Raw genomic sequence first — 21476 nt, 5'->3', positions numbered from 1 at the left:
CAATTTAAAACCTACATTTATTAGGTTGATGTTATTTTTCAATTGTTAATTTCTTTCTAGCCTGTTTCCTGAGTATAATTTACCTAGTAGTGCTCATCTGGAAAATTTTTTAAATCTCATAATGGATAACATCAGTGTATGACTTTATGCCATTTACAAAAATGTTTCTCTATTGATAATGTCATTTAATCATCCCAAATGAAACCATCAGATGAAAAGTATGAATATTATCACCTTCCCCCTCCTTTTTTCTGAAGATGGTGAATAAATTTTATTTAACAAAACATTCCTATTGCGTGCTAGACACTGTTGTAAGCCCTTTACAATTATTAACTTATTTAAACCTCATTAGAACCCTATGAGTAAGTTGCTATTATTATCCTTATTTTACAAATGAGGAGATTGAGGCACAGATAGGTTCATTAATGTGCCTGAAATTGCCCGTGTAGTAAGTGGTAGAACGGGAATTTGAATCCAGGCTACAGAATTGCACTTAAGACATATGCAATCTTGCCCCGCAAAGGTACAAAAATAGGAGCTGGCAAAATTCAATTCAGCAAGCATTGCTTGGGCAGCATTTGAGTGCCATGTACTGGAGCCCATCACTTGTGACTCCACTGCCTGGAGCCCATCACTTGTGGGACCAACATGTAACTGTGGCACAGCTACTCTGTGATTAGGGCAATGCGGGCTATCTTGTAAAGGCCAGGAAAGTGAAATGGCAGCAGACAGAGAGTGAATTCCATCTGATGTAAGCACTGATTATGTATTGCACCAGTTACTTTCAAATACATGATTTCAACTTAATCTTCACGAAAACCTCACAAGGAAACTGAGGATCAGAGAAGTCAAGTAACTTACCCAAAAATACACAGCCAGCCACTGACCAAACACCAGTCTCTTTGATAACAAAGCCAGATGACTTTACACTACACCAGGAACACTACCCTAGGAGCATATGCCAAGTAAGAAAATAGAAAGTCAGGCAATTTAAGTAGCCTGCCAAAATTACAGTGGCAGCAGGGGGCTAAGCCTGGATTCAAACACATGCCTTTATGATGTCTCTATGAGCAATTGCAAAGGTTTGGGGCTCTTCTTGGCCCTTCAGCTCTCAAGTCTGGTGGCCCACATTTCAGGGTCTCTTAAGAGGGAAAATTGGAAGTCCATGTCTTGCTCCCACCTGGCATAAAGGGACTGACTTTGGCAGCGAGCACCTGAAATGGGGTACCTGTATTACTTCCTTTTTACAGGTAAGGAAATTGGGACCAGTAATGAGAAGTGACATCATGGGCAGCATTATCATAATCATCTTAGTAGCAGCCTATTGTATAGTGAGTTCTTACTATAGATCAGACATTGTGCAAAACAATTTTCTTATATTATCTCATTTAACATTCATTATAAATTTTTGAAGTCTGCGCTACTATTCTAATTGTATCAACACAAAATCTGAAATCCTAAGAGGTTGAGGACCACCCTAAGTTATAGACCTGGTAAGTGGAAGAGGCAGAATTCAAACCCAGACTTGTGTGACTTTAAAATCTGGACTCTTAGCATAGAATCACTTTTCTGAGATTACATAGTGTGTAAGAGGCCAAGCTGGGTTTTGTTCCATGGTCTTTCTCCTTTTTTTTTTTTTTTTTTTTTTTTGAGACGGAGTACAATACAATCCCAGCTCACTGCAACCTCCACCTCCTGGGTTCAAGCTATTCTCCTGCCTCAGCCTCCTGAGTAGCTGGGATTACAGGCACCCGCCACCATACCCAGCTAATTTTTGTACTTTTAGAAGAGACGAGATTTCGCTATATTGACCAGGCTGGTCTCAAACTCTTGACCTCTGGTGTTCCGCCCACCTCAGCCTCCCAAAATGCTGGAATTATAGGCATAAGCCACTGCTCCCAGTTGTCCCACGGTCTCTTAAGCCAAGTGTCTATTCATTGTTCCCCAGTGATGGGTCACTTGGGCTCTCAGATGGCAGCTTATGGCTGGCATTACATAAGAGTTTACTCACCTAGCCTTCCCAGCAAGCCTGTGGCCACTAATGTGAGTGACATTCTAATTCTCCCTCCAACAGGGCCTGTGGAGCACAGGGAAAGGAACTCCCAGGGACAAATGATGTTTCCACTGTCCAGTGCTCCAAGCCTGACCCAATTATGGGTTTGGCCAGAACCTAAAAATACCAGATGGGAGAGAGGGAGAGGGAGACAGTTGGGCTTATTAAAACATGGCCATTTGGTGCTCTCTGGAGATATGAAATGTCAGAATCGATTGCTCAAATTTTACCATTCCATTTATGTTTTCGGTATTTTGGTCAGTGATGAGATTTGGACAGGGAGGATTATTTCTGCTCAAACAATCTAATTAATTGCTTGAGTCTAAGTGTGAGTGGGGAAGTAAGGCAGTTGTCCTCATTGAGATTTGATCTGTCTCTTCAGGTGGTCCACAATTTCTTTAGGTGAAAGCCTTTGGACCTTAATATTTATTTGCCAAAGGAGTCTTACTCAGTAAAACAATAAGAGAAAATGATACTGAATTTTTACCTAGATTCTTACCAAGAAAGTAAGTTGTGAAATGACGAATCACTTTTTATGGGAAAAACTGGTTGTTCAGCAATTCACTTAAACTCCCTGGCCTAATGGTTTTCACAATTAGGTAAAGAACTAGTAGCCCCCTTGAGAGTTCATTTATTCACTCATTCAACAAAGGCTCATTAAGCAACTACTACGTACCCAGCTCATATCGGACCCTGGATTATAAATATTATAGGTGAAGTCCTTAGCACAGTTTCTAACACTTAGTGTACATTCCAATAATAGCTGCTTTCCATTTTTCAAAATTTGAGCTTTTGTTGCCAGAAAAAAAATACGTCACATTATTTAGAGCCCTATTTTCCAGACTTAAGTCTCATTTCAGCAGCAAACCATTCACATGCATCCCAGAAAGAGCTAGAAGAGAGGAAAGGGCTGAGGCAGATGAGGAAGATAAGCCACAGACATAGCCTCCCTCTTAAGGAAAGAGGTTTGCAGAGAACCCCAAGGCAGTAATGCAAGCCTCTGTGATGGGAATGCACTACTAGGGTTGCTGGTGTGCTGAGGAGACGGATCAACTCAAATAGGGATTTAACTAAGCAGACTTCTGTGTTTAAAGTAAATTTATTCTGAATTTTGAGGTCAACCTCTTGTGGTATGCTACTAACTCAATGATTGTATGCTTAAATTTGGTTGGGGCTTATTTAATAATTAATAATATTCATAGCATTCAGGACATTAGGGAGATGGGGATGCAAGGGTATGTTGGTTATCATTTGTAAAAACCTCAGCCCAGACTTCTAAGGATATGTATGTGCCTTCAAATTGTGGAAGCTGCATCCAAAAATCTCACGTTTATTGAGAATTTGGATCATCCAGGTTTGGGAGGTACCTGAATGCTGTCTCCCAAATTGAGTGGCTATGGACAGACACTGAAGTTAGCTGTTAGAGAATGTATGTTCAGGCTGTGTTTCTACCACTTTCTGATCTGGTAAGCTTCAAGTCTCAGTTTCTTCAGTTATAAAATGAGATTGATAATACCTAAATCATTAGGTTGTTGTGGGGACCAAATGAGATGATGTAAATGCAAAGGAACTTTATTAATAATTATATGGTGCAACTCCACTTATTAATGAAACTTTCAACCCAAATCGGAAGCAAAACTTTTCAACTTCCTTCATGAGTGACCCGGAAGTATGTGACCTCCGTATGGCTTCAATTTTTTTTTTTTTTTACTTTCTCTATTACCTGTTTGAAGATTAATAATAAACTATAGAAAATGGTAGGTGAGTGTATGTGTGTGTGTGCATTTGTGTGTGTCTGTGTGTGTGTGTCTGGCTGACTTAATATTCTTTGCAACCTTTTTAAGATTTAAGGGATGAACCACTAAAATCTTCCTAATAGAGACATTTCTCAAGAAAATTGAAAAGGATAAACATGGAAATGGAGTTGAGCTTCAGGGTAGGGGACAGTATTAGAATGCTCTGTCTAAGCAGTTCTGAGAGTTGAATACTGAGCTCCTCCTAACATTATGTATGTTTGGAACCTGTGTGAGTTCTGTGGGTTTATGCAGAATTTATTTGCACACCCTGATCAAATAACCATGTATTCTCTGCATACTACAGTCATTTTGGCATCACTGAATGATGCCAAAGCATTGACTTTAGCCCAGTTAATGCAAAGAAGCCGGAATAAAGTTAGGGCACTAACAACAGTTTTAGAAGACTACAAAGAGACGAATGTAAATTACATTTGCACTCGGATTAAAATCGAGAAAAGGTGATGAAGTGATGAAGCTCAAAGGAGGCATTTTACCAGTGACCATTTTCCACTTGGCAGCTTATCTTATCTGAAATCTATCTTGCTTTCTCCCCAACGGTTGTGCATCTGGTGCAAGTAGAAACTCTTGGTGGAACACATTGTTTTACTTCTTATTTATTTATTTATTTATATTTATTTTTGGGGGAGACAAAGTCTCGCTCTGTCGCCCAGGCTAGAGTACAATGGCATGATCTAGGCTCACTGCAGCCTCCACCTCCCGGGTTCAAGTGACTCTCCTGCCTCAGCCTCCCACATAGCTGGGATTACAGGTGTCCACCAACACACCCAGCTAATTTTTTTTTTGTATTTTTAGTGGAGACAGGGTTTCACCATGTTGGCCAGGCTGGTCTCGAACTCTTGACCTCAGGTGATCCACACCCGCCTCAGCCTCCCAATGTGCTGGGATTACAGGCGTGAGCCACCGCACCCGGCCTCACATTGTTTTAACATATGACGTTAGATTTGAAAAATTTTGTTCAGCTGTTTCCACTCAGATATTCTACTCTCACACTGAAATAAATACATTCTGCAATTCCATTCTGTAACTATAGAAACCCTGATTTTCACTGTGTTTCAGTTGGGAACACAAAAGAGCTCTCAGTTAGAAAGGAGTATGCTGTTAATTATTGATCTATGAATAGCTTAGACTTTATAAACCATTAAGTTTCTGTAGGTTCAGGTTTTTTCTTTCTCTTTTTCCCCCACATCTTTGAATTTAAAGCTAGAAATATTTAAACAAGAAGTCATGTTAAAACAATGCAATGAATATTATTTTTGCTGGACAATTATTTATTGAGGACTTGCTATAAAACACCATCAAGTGATAAGTGGGCTTGTACCTTAAGGTACATACAACCCTGTATATGCAGTGCAAATGTAAGTAAACACAAGGAAATCAAGATGTAATGCTGACATGGAGACTGTTCCAGTCAGAAAGGAGCAATCATGTCTAACTGGAGGGGCTCAGAAGAATCAGGGAAATATTTAGATTATTTTCCTCTTTTTCAACCCTGGCCTTCAAACAGGAAAGAGTCCAACCAGTTTTATTTTCCTAATATTTCTCAAGCCTTTCCCTCTTCTCCACCCCACTATCATTTCTCATTATTTCTTGCCTGGACTATGGCAACAGCTTTTAAATAGGCCCCCAACCTCCTCCTGCTCCTTCCCTCCTTCAGTCTATCTTACACCTTGACCAGGGTTGTTTATTTAAAAGCTGATCTGACTTTATCACTTCGCTGCTTTATATCCTCTAAGAACTTACGATGATTCCCAAGGAAAAAACTCAAGTCCAAAATGTGGATGGATACCCTTTAAAAGGAGTCTGTCACCTCGCTAGCCTCACCGCCCCATCCTATATATCCCCTATGTACCCTGTACTAGAATCTTTCTGCAATCTTGTAGCTCACTCATATCTTCAGGTTGAGGCATGTGTTGTTCCTGCTGTGAAAAATCCCCCTGAAATTTCCCTACTGACAAACTCTTTCTAATCCTTCAGTCTCAGATAAATTGACATTTCCTCCAAGAAGCCCACCCTAATGCTTTCTAGTCTTCCTTTGTACCCTCCCAGTGAGATATGTGCTCCCACATTGATATCAGCCATCTTGTTCTACAGCATTTTCTGTGCTTGTTTACACCACTGTTCTTGCCAAAAGAACATTGCTAAGAATTCATTGCAGTCATGCTTTTAGAATATTTTTTCTTTGTTCCCCAACTCCTTGCTTGATGCATGGTAGGCAGTGATTAAGTGTTTAATGAATAAACGAAGTAGCAGGAAAACAATGAATCTGCAGAGATGACAGAAGGACATTGGGGAAAAGGAAAGTTCAAGATTATATATAACATGTTTGGTTAAAAATTGAAGCTAAATACACTAGTGTCCTTAAGGGGAAGAGAAGGAAAAACAAAGAAGAAAAGGGGAGGAGAGAAAAGGAGAAGGGAGGAAACACTTGTTTAGTCTCCAATATAGGTGTTCATCTTTATGGACTGAGATTTCTTGAAACAGATTTTGATTTAATTATTTAAGCATTTAAATAACAAATATTATTTTTTTCTACCTCTCTGTTGCTTACAAATACCATGATGTGACTCTCAGTGTATGTATTGGAGTAATTTCAAGGGATGTGTTAGAAACTTAGAGACTTTGTACCAAGATTTTTTATATGGAACAAAGGAAGAGAAATATTTTAGAACACATTTTATTCGAGCTGCAAGGATTGGAGGAAAAAAATGTTCTTCACTTACTAAGGAACTTAGTCATAAATGCCTTGTCATGTGACAGACTCTTTATTGTCAATTTGCTTTAGGGTGGAAAGAAAGGAACGTGCCCGATTGAAGACAGTGAAGTTTAATGCCAAACCTGGAGTGATTGATTCGAAAGGGGTAGGTACAAAATGATGGAAACATCAAGTTCTCTCAGTTGCCATGGATTTAACTATAATTAACACATTTAGGCTTTCAGTAGCAAACAAATTATGAAGCTACCAGACAGTAGAGCACTGTTATAAGTATATTGCTGAAGTTAATAATATCATTTCTGATGAAATGGATTTATGGTAAATATATTTAAACACTGGGAGTAAAGCTGCAAGTGGTTAGCAGAAGCAATGTGTTGATGAAGGTGATGTAATGACTACAATGAAGAAGAACAAGATAGTTTAGGTGGTTTTTGTTTCTTTAAGTTTTTTCCTTTTAAATTAATGTGCTAAAAGGATGGATTTTATAAAAAGTATCTGCTCATCAGAAAATATATCTAGTCTGATTCACATTATGGAGCTAAGACTGTAGTCATAGAAACATGGATTATCTAATGAATACATGGATTGTTGTGACAGACATAGAAGAGAATTAATAACTAAAATTTAGCCATCAAAATTAGAATATTTAATCACATATGCATATGTACATCTTTTTAAAATAATAGCTTTGTAAGATAAAATTTGCATACAATGTAATTCACCCACTTAAAAAATACAATCCAGTGGTTTTTAGTGTATTTAGAATTATGCAACCATCACTACAATCAATTTTAGAGCATTTCATCACTCCATAAAGAAAACCTATATGCATTGACAGTCACCTCCCATTTCCCCATCCTCCCACCCCCACCCACCCCAACATAGGCAACCACTAATCTACTTTTTGTCCCTGGATTTTCCTATTTTATAGAAGTGAAATTATATACCATGTGGTCTTTTGTGGTTTTTTTTTTTTTAACTTACATTATGTTTTCAAGATGCATTTGTGTTGTAGAACGTGTAAGTACTTCATTTCTTCTTATTGCCAAATAATATTCCATTGTATGGATATGCCACATTTAATCTGTTCATTTATCAGTTGATGGACATTTCAGTTGTTTCCAATTTGTAGTTGTTATGGATAATGCTGCTATGAACATTTGTGTACAAACATTTCTGTGACATGTTTTTATTTCCATATGCCTAGGAGTGAGATTGTTGGATCATATAGTAACTCTATGCTTAACATTTTGAGGAACTGACAGGCTGTTTTCCAAAGTGGTTGCACCATTTTACATTTCCACAACAATGTATGAGGGTCCCAATTTCTCCACATCCTTGTTATTATATGTCTTTCTGATTACAGCCATCTTAGTTGGTATGAAGTGTTATCTCATTGGGGTTTTGATTTCATTTCCTTAATGACTGCTGATATTGAGCATATTTTCATGTGCTTATTGGCTATTTGTATATATTATTTAGAGAAATGTTTATTGAGATCCTTTGCCCATTTTTAAATTGGGTTGTCTTGTTATTGTTGAGTTGTAGAAGTTCTTTATATAGTTGGGTTATTAATCCTTTATGAGATAAATGCTTTACAATATTTTCTCCCACTCTGTGGGTTGTCTTTTCATTTTCTTGATAGTGTTCTTTGTACACAAAAGGATCTAATTTTGGTGAAGTCCAATGTGTGTATTTTTTCTTTTGTTATTTTTGCTTTTGGTGTCATATCTAAGAAACCATTACCTAATGAAAGTCATAAAGATTTACATCATATTTTCTTCAATGAGTTTTATAATTTTAGCTCTTACATTTAGGTGTTTGATCCACGTTGAGTTAGTATTTGTATGTTGCATGAGTTAAGGCTCTGATTTCATTCTTTTGCATATGAATTGTCTTCTTAATTTCATTTTTGGATTCTTCATTGCAAATGTACAGAAATATGATTATTTATATATATATATATCAATCTTATATCCCGCAAACTTGCTACAGCCACAGTTTTTTAGTGAATTCCTCAGGGTTTTCTATATACAACATATACGTGCAAAAAGAGAGAGTTTTGCTTCTTTCCTTCAAATACAGATGCCTTTTTTCCTTGCTTAATTGCACCATCTAGAACCTTCAGTATAATGTTAGAAATGGCAAAAGCAGACATTTTTGTCTTATTCCTGACATTAATAGAACTGCATTCGGTCTTTCACCATGAATTATGATGTTAGCTGTGGCTCGTACACCTTTTTAAATCAATTCTTTGAAGAGATAATACTAGTATCTTATTGCTGTGTTGTAAAATAACTTTCCCCATCTTCTCGCTTCCTATTCTCTTTTTCTTCATATCCTTTTCTTTGCCTTTCTATCCTAACAATTGTAGCTTATGAATATCATACAGAATCACAAATTATGGTCAATTGCTGTCACCATGAAAAACAAGAAAAAGAAAAGCTATCATTTCTCGGGGATTTTGAGGCCCGAATTATAGCACTGCCCTTTCTATTTCTAAGTAGAAGAATCATAAGGGAGCCCAGTCATTGACATAATAATTTACCCTCCTGTAAAATATTCAAGTGAAATGAAAATTTATTGAAACATAGGATGTCATTATAAGTAAAAGTGAGGGTATGTGACATCATGACATAAAGTCCTTTCAAACAAATACTACTTGTATACAAGAGGTAGAATTTTTTTCCATGATTCCTGGTGAGAAATTAAGGATAGACCTCCTATTTGTTTGAGATAGACAGATGATAGATAGATAGATAGGTAGATAGATAGATAAATAATAGATAGATAGATAGATAGATAGATAGATAGATAGATAGATAGACAGACAGACAGACAGAGAGAGTTGGCTACATGTGAGAGGATTTTTATTGAATACCTACCATGTGCCAGAAACAGGACTAGAACTTTAGAAGGACACAAAGTCTAGTATAGGCCCTTTTCCCCAAGAGCTCCTAACATCAGTGAGAGGCCAGATGTCTTTTCAGTAAGGCTGAAACATATATGATGTGCTTTTTAATCATACATGTTAAACACCATTAGGTATTTGCCAAAGAATAGATTGTAAATTATTAGAACTTGGCTATTGAAAGAAAGGAGTAATCATCTGGGAAGGGAAGCCCTGAATGGAAAATCAGGAGGGTCAATAACCTGGGTTCTGGTTTCAGCTCACTACTAAGTCACTATTGTTCTTTGGCCCTTATTAGCAAAATAAAACCTTTAAACTACGTCAGGGATGTCAAACAAGTTTCATCTCCTAAGTACACTAATGGATTGATAGTTTATATCTAGAGTATTGTTTTGAAAAAGGATTCTGAGGCCATATATGATCTTAGAAGGAAAAAAGAATGCCATGATTGAGTCATCTCTAGCACAACATTGGGAATTATTCTCTATTTGCAGTTGCTGGATTCGATGATTTTTTAGGGTATCTTACGTTAGTAACTCTCCATGAGATTTACTCATGCACTAATTGGTAATAAATCAAAGTTTTCCAAATTCCTATGAGAAAATACATTAATAAGAAGACTTGTCCAGAAGTAGAAAGCAAAGGACCACTAACACGAGATAAAATGCACTGAGGAAAGGAGAGAACAACTATGTGGAGAGTTGGGAAAGCTCGGTCAGGAGATGCCACTCACTTTGAACTAAAGGCAAGGACTACAGTAATAAGTCATTGATGCAGAAGCCTCATTCTCTGGGACCTTGGAATAAATTCAGCATAAAGTGGGGAAGAAAATTGTCTGGAATGAGAAGGATAATAGGGTGTTTTAAATAACCTTATCATTAGCTGGCATTTTCAGAGCATTGTGAAATGTCCTGAGGAGCCCAGAGTGAAAGCCAAGGTTACTCCCCTGGAGGAGCTTAGATTAAATTAGTGTCTGTGAAAGCAGGCTGTGACAAGAGCCTTAGTAGTATGTACACGAGCTATAAGAATTTAAATTAATCGTCACAGGAATGACCAGAGAGCACTTTATAGATGAACTTGGACTTTAATGTGACTGTCAGTGCTTGAGTTACTTTTCCAGAACTCTTCATTGATTGCAATAACATTGAATGCTGCAAAACACCAGGCACTATGCTAGGTATCTTCTATTGTGGCAAAAAAAAAAAAAACATATATATATATATATACACACACATATATATATATATATATGATCTTTCATCGCAACAGGCTCGAAAAGAGAAATATAAGCAGTCAAGCAATAATAATACAGCATCACTAATGTTTTCCATAAATTTAGGGGATCAACAGTCTTTATTTTAAAAATCAGGAGCCTGAGCCTCAGGAAGATTAACTAGCTTGCCTAAGATCACACAGTTAGTAGGTGCAAGCATCAGGTTGAGATCATTTTGACAACAGAAGCCTGCCCTTTCCATTACTCCACACTATACCTGATTTTGTTGAAGCCAGAGGAAGTACAGCATTACAAATATGCCTTAGGTAAAAGAGAAGGCTTCAAAGAGGCAATATTTGAACAAGATCTTAGATTTTCAGTAGGAGTTTGCCACATACATAGGAAAAAGCATGAACATGATAGTGGAAATTGCAGACATGTTAGAATAGGGTTAAGCAAGTCAAGGACAGCAGTGTGCAAAGGTCATGATGGGAGTTGTAGCAAATGGGGTTGACAAAGAAGGTCAGAAAGGCCAGAAAGCTTGTATGGAAGGCCTGGCTATGAGGTTAGAAGCTTATTGGATTTTGAAAGTATACATGAAGGATCTGAGGTTCTTCATTTGAAAGTGCTCATCTGCTACAAATGAAATACCCAGGATTTCTATCCACTCTGTGTGCCTTTAAAAAGTCTATGTCTACACATGCAAAGAAAAGTGGACTATTGTCTCAGTAGCCTAGATAAATCCAACCTATGCAGACCCCTTCAAAAACTTCAAACAGCCATCTATTTGGATAGGTCTCCCTAAGACCCATCTCAATGCCCCAGATAGCAATGCAATCAAGCTCCCCTGGGAATGTCTATTAAGTTCCTAATGAGTCTCTAGTCAAACCAGCCTCTAGTGAAAACTTAAACATCCCTTAATTTCTTTTATTGTCCTTCTACCTTTTTTTAAAATCAATTTCATCATTAACCAGCCATTCTGTTACTTATTGAGAGGTTTAGGAAATTGCATAACCTTCAGAATAAAGCTGTTCTGCATTGAAAAATCAATAACTATTTAGTGATTTATGCAAAACTTCTTTTTTAAGTATATAAAAAAAGGAAATATATGTAAGAGAGAGTATGAGAGAGTTATCAGTATCCTTACTATATGTCAGCAATGTGCAATGTGTAAGTGTCCCTTTTACACCGTAAACCCTTTCTAAAGTAAGGTATGGAATAAATAAATAAATAGTCCTATTTATCCTTGGACTGGGACAGAACAGAGATGATAGTTGTTATTCGAAGTAATATGAGTACCTGTTATAAAAACCCAGACAGTTTACATACACCTCTCTTTTAAAAATAAAATTGAGACAAGGTCTCTCTCTCTGTTGCCCAGGCTGGTCTCAAGCTCTTGGGCTCAAGCAATCCTCCTGCTTTGGCCTCCCAAAGTGCTGGAATCCCACAATGCCCAGCATACATACATCTCTTAATCACCACAAGACTTCAAAGGAAATTATTTATTTCCTCTTTATAGACTTAAAGAAACTGAGGCTTAGAGAGGTGAAGAAACCTGAATACATGTCTGACTGATTCCAAAGTTCACAATCTGTTCACTATAGCATGCTTTCTTTTTTATTGACATCATGTAACACTTGTGCAATTTAAGAAAAATAAAGAAGTAAATTAAATTGAGTTTAGCTTTGTCAAAACCTAACTTGGGCATAAACTTAAATCCTGAGGAGAAGCTGGTTTTCCTAGACGATGCACATCTTTCTGAAGGAGAACATTCTAAAGTGAGCTCAGAGCTACACATTTTCTCACTGTGGCCTGCTAAAATAAAATGAGGGAACAAGTCTTGGTAAATGAGTTCATTCATTTATTTAATAAACCTTTACTAGATCCAATACAAGGCAGCTTGATAAGTAATGTGGAGGTGTAAAGATGAATAAATCATGGTCACTGACCTGACGGAGCAGGTCTTCTGGGGGAGAGAATGAGTGTCTACAGGGAGGAAGTGATTAATACCAAAGGAGATGGGCAGAAAACATGTTTTCAGTCCAGAAAAGGAGATTCCAGCTTGAATTAGGGGGCGCTGAAGGATTAGGAAAATAGGCACTGGGGTTAGAAGTAAGTATTGAATAAGTATGAAATAAAACATGGTTCACTTTCATTACAAGGAACAATTTGTGAAGGACAATGAAAGGACTCAGAACTGGAAAGTTAGACTCAGGTCAGTTCTGATGCCTAAAATTTTCCGGGAAACTTATACTTTATCTTGTAAACAATAAAGAATTTTAAGGGTTGTGACCAACCAGACTAGGTGATTTTCTCTGGGCTAATACCCTGAAGGTACCTATATCATTGCCTATACATGCTGCATTATGAGGTCCTTTTAGGCAAAGATCTGAACCTGCTCACCGTTGTGCCCCAGCACCTAGCACGATGTCTACCTGAAACATACTAGCTACTCAATGCATTCTTCTTAGGGCAAAGGGAATGGAATGTTCAGAAGTGGGTTTCTGAGAGATCAGTCTGGGAGCTGTGGGAAGGAAAGGTTGGAGGAGAGAGAGAGACTGACAGTAGGAGATGTTTGAGACAGCTATTACAGTGTTCTGGGTGTAAGATTCTGAAAACCTGAACTCAAAACAGCGGCAATAGGAAAGCAAAACAGGAAACCATTTCTAAAGAGATCAGAGAGGACTATCATCCTTGGACATTTGTCCCAATTGTTCCTAGTAATATTCTATTTCTTTTTCCAAAGCCTTACCCTTTAAGAGGAGATGTTGATTATGAGAGAGGGGATGGGCAGAAGCTACAGTGATAGGTCGATAGCAAACTCCCAAAATCAAACTGCAGCTGGCATTGAGAAATCTCATTTCTATTTCATAGATTCTTAGAACTTTCCATACGACCACTGACTTCATTTACAAATGAAGAAACTGAGACTCATTTCTCTGGGACACACAGAGAGCTGGTAGTAGAACCTGCTATTGTGTCACTTATCAAAAAATCAGTATGTCAGTATTTCGTTAGCAAGATGGGAATTATATTTGCTTCACCAGAGTGAGTTATGGGGATTGATTTTGTCACAGCTTCAAAGTGACATTTTGACAAAAGAAATGTCATTACTGCCCTCAAAAGAAAGCTCTTTAATGGAGCCGGTCTTGGAATGGCCAGAGCTAGGCAAAGATCTTAAATGTCCAGACATGACCTAGAGATCTACGGAGGAGAGGTGGAAGGAGAGCCACACTGCTGCACTCCAGGGGATATCACGAAGGCAGGCTTTGCCCTCAAGGTGAATAAACTCAGAAGAGGCTGCTCTTTGATGTCTTTGTTATTAATTTTCTTATTCCGAGCCTTCTAACACCTTCCTCACTGGTCTTCCTGGCTCACCTTTCCTCTTGGATTCTTTCCCTATACTGCATGCAGTGTGGTTTTAACCAGTCTTATATTTTTATATATAAAGAACAAAGATAGGCATATGTCCAGGGAATTTTGCAGCTTCAATAGCCCAACATGGGGACACTTTCTAACTTGTTATATTTTTCTTTGAATGTGATAATCACATCTATCCAAACTTTGAGTTCCCATGTCCACTGAGAACCACCTGAGCCACCACACAGATAATTGTCTGATCAAGATGTACTAGTGGCTTTTCTGCAAATGGTTCTCAGAGGAAACCCCAGTCAAGTCTCCATGTCTGAGACATGTTAAGGCGTGTCCTATGTAAACCCTGAAAGCTGATGGAACACAAGGAATATTTTGGGATGAAAAAGTTCATATTATTTTATGTATTCCTCATAGTCTATTTATTTGTCTCAAGTTGCTGATGGGGAAACCGCTATTCTGTGGAATGGTATGGAGAATAAACTATATTCCTTATGTATTTTTGTGTACATGCGTTTCTGCCACTTGGATTCAAAAAGCACTGCCATTGAAACTGTCAAGTTAATCTGCAACCTTATATACAAAATGTATTATAATTTATAATTGAAAAATCTGTTCACTGTACATACACACATACACATACTCATGTTTATAATATATTTTAGTTTCTAAAAGAGATATCGTTCAAAATGAACCTTGAAGAATCAGTAAAATCTAATCAGGTGTAAAAAGATGAAAAGAGTGTTGTTGGCAGGAAACAGCCCAGTGTTCTCAGGGAAGCCAAGGAAGCTTAACATTACTTAAGTGCAAAGCATAAGTACAGAGCTTCAAGTGTCCAGAGATAACGCAGAGAAGTTAGAAACCAGGTCATGAAGGTCCTCCATCTTGACGGCAGTGGAAAGCCTTGGGAGGAATTTAGTAGAGGTTAGATTAGAGTTTAGCAGATCACTTTGCTGTGGTGTGAAATAAATTTCCAGAGAGAGGCAGCCTCAGAGGGCAGGGGTCCATTTCAATAATTCAGGTAAGACATGGAAAAGACCTGACCCAGAACCACAGAGTAGCTGTGGAGAGAAGAAACCAGAAAATTTTCAGCAGGAAAAAAAAAAAAAAAAGTATATCCTGCAGCATCTACATCAGAATAAGCTGAGGTGCTTATTAAAAATGGAGATGACCAGGCTCAACCCTGTCCTGCAGGATCAGAATCTCTGGGGATAGGGGCAGGAAAGCTGCATTTTAACAAGCTCCCCAGAGATTTTGTTAGGCATGCTACTAATCTGAGATACACAGGCACAGTGGAAAAGTTTGGAATCAGACACAAGAACCAACTCCTATCAATTATCATAATTTATCTAAGGCTAATATATAAAAATAGAAATCATATTAAAAGATACAATATATGTAAAGTACTAAGAAATATTCATCTATCTTTTGCCCACCCCTACCCACAAGCACATACCTCTTAAACTCTCACCCTTATAAGGCTAGAATGAGCAACTTCCTAACAGTACTCTTTTCTTTAGATTCCAAATCTCCTTTTGCACAGAGGAAGAAGGGAGAGTTGCCAAAACTGCGCTTCGTGCATTTGCATAAGGTGTTTTTGACCTTGTGCTTGTTTAGTTGGGGAGAGAATTTACCACTGGCTGACTCTAATGGGCAGGAAGATGGAGCTTGGCAGCAGGACTGATTTCTCAACCCTTCCCCCTGCCCCTGCCATTGGCTGCAAATCCAGATGGTTTCTGAGTTCTCTGCTATCTTGTGTAGCTATCTATAGGAGTTTCCGGAAGAACACACTTGATCAGTGCTTATTGCTTTGGAGAACCATTGCATCTCATTTAGGATACCAGTTACTCTGAACATCTGTAGATTTGTTATTTTCTACATATTATTTTTATAACCATTGGTCATTTGCTCCTAACGGTAATCCTGTGAGGTAAATATTATAAATATGCCCATTTTGCAGATAAGAAAACTGAAGTTTTGAAAGGATAGATAAATTACCCAAGCTCCTACAGCTGGTAAGTGGCAGAGCTGGGCCCTGCATGACATATTGTTATTGTGCAAGCAAATCAAAATAATTTATTCTTTAGAGGATTTTTACATATGAACTAATTCCAGATGTTATTAGCATAGCTAATTCTATCCATTCAAGTAGTGATGGTAAGACTAAGGTAATATAAATAGGAGTTGTATAATATGTGGTTATGTAATATAAATAACAGGTATAGTTTTATCAGATGAGAACACTGAGCTTTTATTAAATCTTCTTTTCATCATTAATTCAAGGTAGGTATTATTCAGAAAATTTAGCTCAACCCATTTCTACTTAGGAAATTATTAAAGAATAAATTCTGATTCACTATAGGACTTCCTTTCATCTGACTCTATAGTAATAGGCCTACAGTCATACCTTTGAGCTTGCAGGTTTCACTTTACAAAAGTTTTTAACTATCTCAAAGCTAAAACATCAACGCTGAAAGATAAAGATGCAGAAGTGAATGTCCAGTCATCTGACTTCCTCACTATGGTAATTATAGCCAGACTCTTAGCAAGTAAAAATAGTATATCTTGCCTCTTAACTATACACTGTGTTTACATGTGGGTAAAAAGGTTTTATTTAAAAAATAATAGCTCATGTAATGTCTGAAAAGAGTTTCAGCAACAGCTTCCAATATGTTCTTAATATTTATAAAAATACCTAATTACCTTACGTTTTGATTTAAAAAGACGGGGGGGGGGGCTCTAAAATCAGACTATCCTATTCTTAACTTTTCTGACTATATGACCTGGAGCAAATAGCTTCTCTTTCTGAAATGTGATTTTTCAACTATAATAATAAACTCTGGAAAATAGATAGCAAGTTCCTTGAAGGCCAGGACTATTGACTTATGTAGGGACTAAAATAGTTTATGGCACTCAACCAATAAGTATTGAATTAAATAATGTGAGAATAAAGAACGTGGTATATTAGGAGAAAAATCATGTAAATTAGAAGGTGCAGCTCACCTTTTTTTTTTTTTTTTTTTTTTTGCTATAGCTTGTGAATGCAGAACTGAATAATTTATTGTTGCCTTTAGAGGAAGGTTCTCTTGATCTGAGTGTTACTTTTATTTCAATAAATAGGTTTTGAGTTTCCTGTATGCACTGGATACTGCTCTGGCCACTGGGTAGAGACACAGATGAATAAGACCCCACCTCTGCCATCCCAAGACTTTCTTTTTGGTACACACCACACACATACATATACACACAGCTATAGCATAAGGCAAAAAAATTTAGCAAAACATGAATGAGTCTTAAGGGGTATTCAAATAGGAGGAAGAGCCTACCATGTGAGAGCAATTAAGAAAGGGTTCCAAGAAAAGGTAGCATTGTAGCTAAGTCTCTGAGGAGTAAGTGCACTTTAACACTTAGAAAACAGCAGGAGCAAAAGTAAGCGAATAGAGAGGGTATCTGGTGAGACCAGCGAGTATTCCATTCAATGGGTGCACACAGTGGGGCAGCGGTAAGGTTGTAAGCATAGTTTGAGGCCCATTAACAGAGGGCATTAAGTATTCCTTTAAAATTTTTGAAGAGGCTATTCTTTGGGTCCTGGGCAGCCCTTCAAGGTTATTGGATGGAGGAGTGACAGGCTGTGTTTGTGAATAAAGAGGTTGACTCTTGCTGGGAGGATGAATGGTGGGGACTTGGGAGTGACTGGAGTAGGGAGACACCTAGGGGAGGACGTTGGGATGACTCAGGGGAGAAATCATAGAGGCTACATCCTAGAAATTGAAGGGAGCCCACAGATGGCAATGGCATGTAGGGGAGACTGTTAAAAATGTCATTCATGAACATGTGGGGGACCCTGAACGGAATGAGTTACCAGTTGGTAGAGAAAGGATAAAAGACAAATGGTGCAAAGTAATTGCCCACTAGGAGGATGGTGGAAAGGAGAATAAACTTGGCAGAGCCCAGACTAGAAATTAAAATTGTATGTATGCTGTCAGATCTATCCTCTAGCAGGCATCCCCCCAACACCTCACCCCAATACATTTGCCTTACCTGGCAAATCAAGTCTGTAGCATTAAGTAACTGCTATGTGTTATCAGAAATCAATGGCAGTTTATGCATGATACTGAAATAACCACCAAATTAAACTGAAAACCAACCCAGGTCAGAATAAATAAAATTGTCACTAAAATAAACTTCTTAAAATTGAAACTAATTTTAGATTGATTGCCAGGTTAAAACCAGAAAACTGGCTCTGATAAATCCACTTCTCCCCAAGGACTAAAATTCTTTGTGGATACTGGAAAATAAGTCCTTGTATTTGCAGAGCACTTTCGTACCTTATCCATTTGACAAATAAAAAGGCAGGGTCAGAGGAAATAAGTGACCTCTCTGCAGTCACACAGCCAGACACTGTTCTTTGGAGGCCCATGAATATTTATTTAGTATACAGTTTCGTTTAATTTGTGAAGGTTTACAAGACATCTTTCATGTCCAGCACTGTACTAGGGCCTGGGGGAAAACAAGGACACCTGAGCCTTTGCCCTTGCTCTTGGCAAACATTAAATGGTCTGGAAAAGATTTGGATTTCCTTTGAAGTTGGCACTCTCGATATATGATCTGTTCTTCTTAGGCAGTCAACAAACTTAGTACTGCCATCCCAGCTATGCCACTGGCCGTGTCATCTGAGACAGACCAACTGCTCCTCTGTAAAGTGGGTCATGTAAGAGGAATAAACCTACCTCATTAAGAGGCGAGCTACACCAGAGTCATAGCATGAAGGCTATTGAGTCAAATCAAAATTGTACTTCTCAAGAAAAACATCCATGAGTAGCCCACTCTATCCATCTATCTATCTATCTATCTATCTATCTATCTATCTATCTATCTATCTACCTACCTACCTACCTACCTACCTGTCTGTCTATCTACCTACCTACCTACCTACCTACCTACCTACCTATCTATCGGTCTATCCTCCTACCTACCTAGCTAGCTATCTTTCTATCTATGACAACACAGTAAGCACCATGAATCTGCCACCTAATGTGAAAGCATGAAACAATGAAAGGTATATCATAACTAAGGATTATGATTTGTCCCTTTCTGTGCACTTGAAGTCCCTGTAAGAGAAAAAGAGAAAAATAATTTCCATACTCCAGGGCTATTGGTATACATAGGCAACAATGGGGAAGCTATGAGAAACATCTTTTATTTGTTAGTCGTGATCACCGTAATGCAGTTTCCATTCATTCACAGAGTTCTGAGAAATTTGAGTGACACAACTACAAAGTGAGAACTTTTCCAATGGCTGTCTCAAATTTATTGCAAGCACTTGTCAGTATAAGTGAAAGCCTATCTCACTTGAAAAGAAGTAAAAAGTTTGCAGATATACCATTTGCCTTTTATGTTTTGACAACTTCATGAACATTTGTAAAGATTTTATTAACACTTCCTGTTTGAGCACTCTTGTTGTGGTGGGTTTTCCTGGAAGACCCCAAGAAGCCACCATTTCGCTCTATAATTGACTTGTGCTCACCTGCCCAAAGAATTAATACCATAATGAATTTGGGGCAGGAGGTCAATGTGAATGACAAACCTGGTCACTCCTTATTCATGCAGAAGGATTCTGTGAACACCTCCCAAGTCTGCTGGCTCTAGGTGAAGTGGAGTCTAACCCCAAATGACAGTCAGAAAAAGACACATATGAATCTACGATTGCTAATGAACGGAATGATTGCTTTGTTGCAGGTAAAAGCTCCCCACGACCCAGCTCATCCCATGAGCTGCCTGAACTTCTGTGTTCATCCCCGTCTCAGTAATAGGCAAAGCTCACATTTGGCAAATAAAGAATTGACTTCGATTAGTATTTTTTAAATGTGATAATAATACAACTGATGTTTTTTGAAGATTACATATAAGCCAGATGTTTTTGCTGAATATAAGGATTTTTCTCATTAAATCTTCACAAGAATCCCATGAGGTGAAGAACATAGGGTCCCCTTTTAAAGAAAATAATATTTCTGGGCGCCCCGACCCCAAGTGTTGACTAAATCTTTTTATGATGATGTTACCTAAATACATAAAAAACACAAAATTAGGGGCAAATACCTTATAGCTCTTATATCATCTATCGTGTTCAAATAAATTTACAAATTAAACACCATATATGTAACATTAGTATATTGTAACAACAAAATTCAAAATTACAGCGTTAGTGTGATTAGTGATACTTTAGTAAAACTAAATCTTCTTCCACAACGTAATCATGGTTGTGGTTGCTGTGTGGAAATTTTGGAGTTGCACCTGCTGAGTGCTAGGGAAGACTCAGTTCTCTCACCACTGTTTCTCTAAAGTACACCCCAGTGAAGAACCACTGCAAAGGCCCCTTCTGGGTCTTACTCCATACCATTTACCCAGCCCCTAGAGCTGAGACTGGCACCTTGGAGTCATTGAATGAATAATTATGGACCTCAGTTATACTACAGACATCCTGTGTGGCTGCTCTCTCTGCACTGTGTTTAAGTTCCTGACCCCACACTTGAGGGGTTTTCTTGCCTAGTTGCACAGTGCTCAGTTGTACTCTCTTGGAACTGTCAGCAGATAGCTGCCTGGAGCGACCCCTCAGTCCAGCCCCCTCCCACATTGAATTTGCTATTTTAAATCTATGAGCTCAGAAACCCCAGAAACAAGCTTCTTTTTTTTATTTATCTTTAATTCTCATTTTTACCATTTTTAATTTCATCTCACATCATAGTACAAATACACACACACACGCGCGCGCACACACACACACACACACACACACACATATGCCTAAGACTTTGACAGGTAGATTTTGTCAACTGTGCAGCTCTGCTTCTTTGGGATTTATAATTCAGATACTTAAAGTTGCTGGTTAAATTATTAAAGAATGGTTTCTGAACTGCACATGCGATTTCTATAGAAAAATTTGTATTACTCGTTTATTGCTTATTTCTTGAACAGGAGTAAATATTTAGAATTACTGTATGTAACTAAGGTGTTCCCCACACTCCAAGCCAGAACTGCCTCTCAAACGTCTTTCCCACCATTTCTCTGAGCTCCAGCCCTCCCCAAATCCTACTCTTCATCAGTGCAGCTTCTTACCATTCCTCAGTCACACAGGATTGGGGGAGAGAAGAGGGCAGAAGGGGTGGCTTTGCACCTTCCCATTGGGCAGGACTTTCCTCTGCCTGAACTGTGCTTTGCTAGTTCTCTACCTGACAAACTCCTACTCATTCTTTAATTCCCAGCTAAAATGATGCCTCTGAGCTGTCTCCAGCTGCCCCAGCCAGCTTCCCCTGGCTGCCTCCATGGTGCCCTCACAACCTGTTGTACAAATTTCCATCATAACAATTATTGCACACTGTGAGCTCTTCCCTTTGTGT

General features: G+C 38.1%; 1 protein-coding gene across 50 annotated transcripts in view; it reads left to right on the top strand.

Annotated features, from left to right (window-relative positions):
• The window catches only part of DLG2 (discs large MAGUK scaffold protein 2), a 2233585-nt gene that overhangs the window by 2152948 nt on the left and 59161 nt on the right, over positions 1–21476 (top strand). For all 50 annotated transcript variants that reach the window (XR_012423578.1, XM_045370161.3, XM_065528807.2 and 47 more), the window contains one exon: positions 6653–6728. Coding sequence is in view for 49 of the 50 variants with exons in the window: in XM_045370161.3 (XP_045226096.1) it covers positions 6653–6728 (76 nt within the window). In the remaining variant the exon portion in view is untranslated. The remainder of the gene's footprint in view (positions 1–6652; positions 6729–21476) is intronic.

Source organism: Macaca fascicularis, chromosome 14 (genome assembly GCF_037993035.2).
Source record: "Macaca fascicularis isolate 582-1 chromosome 14, T2T-MFA8v1.1".
Lineage (NCBI taxonomy): Eukaryota > Metazoa > Chordata > Mammalia > Primates > Cercopithecidae > Macaca > Macaca fascicularis.
This window is presented reverse-complemented; position numbering and strand designations above follow the sequence as displayed.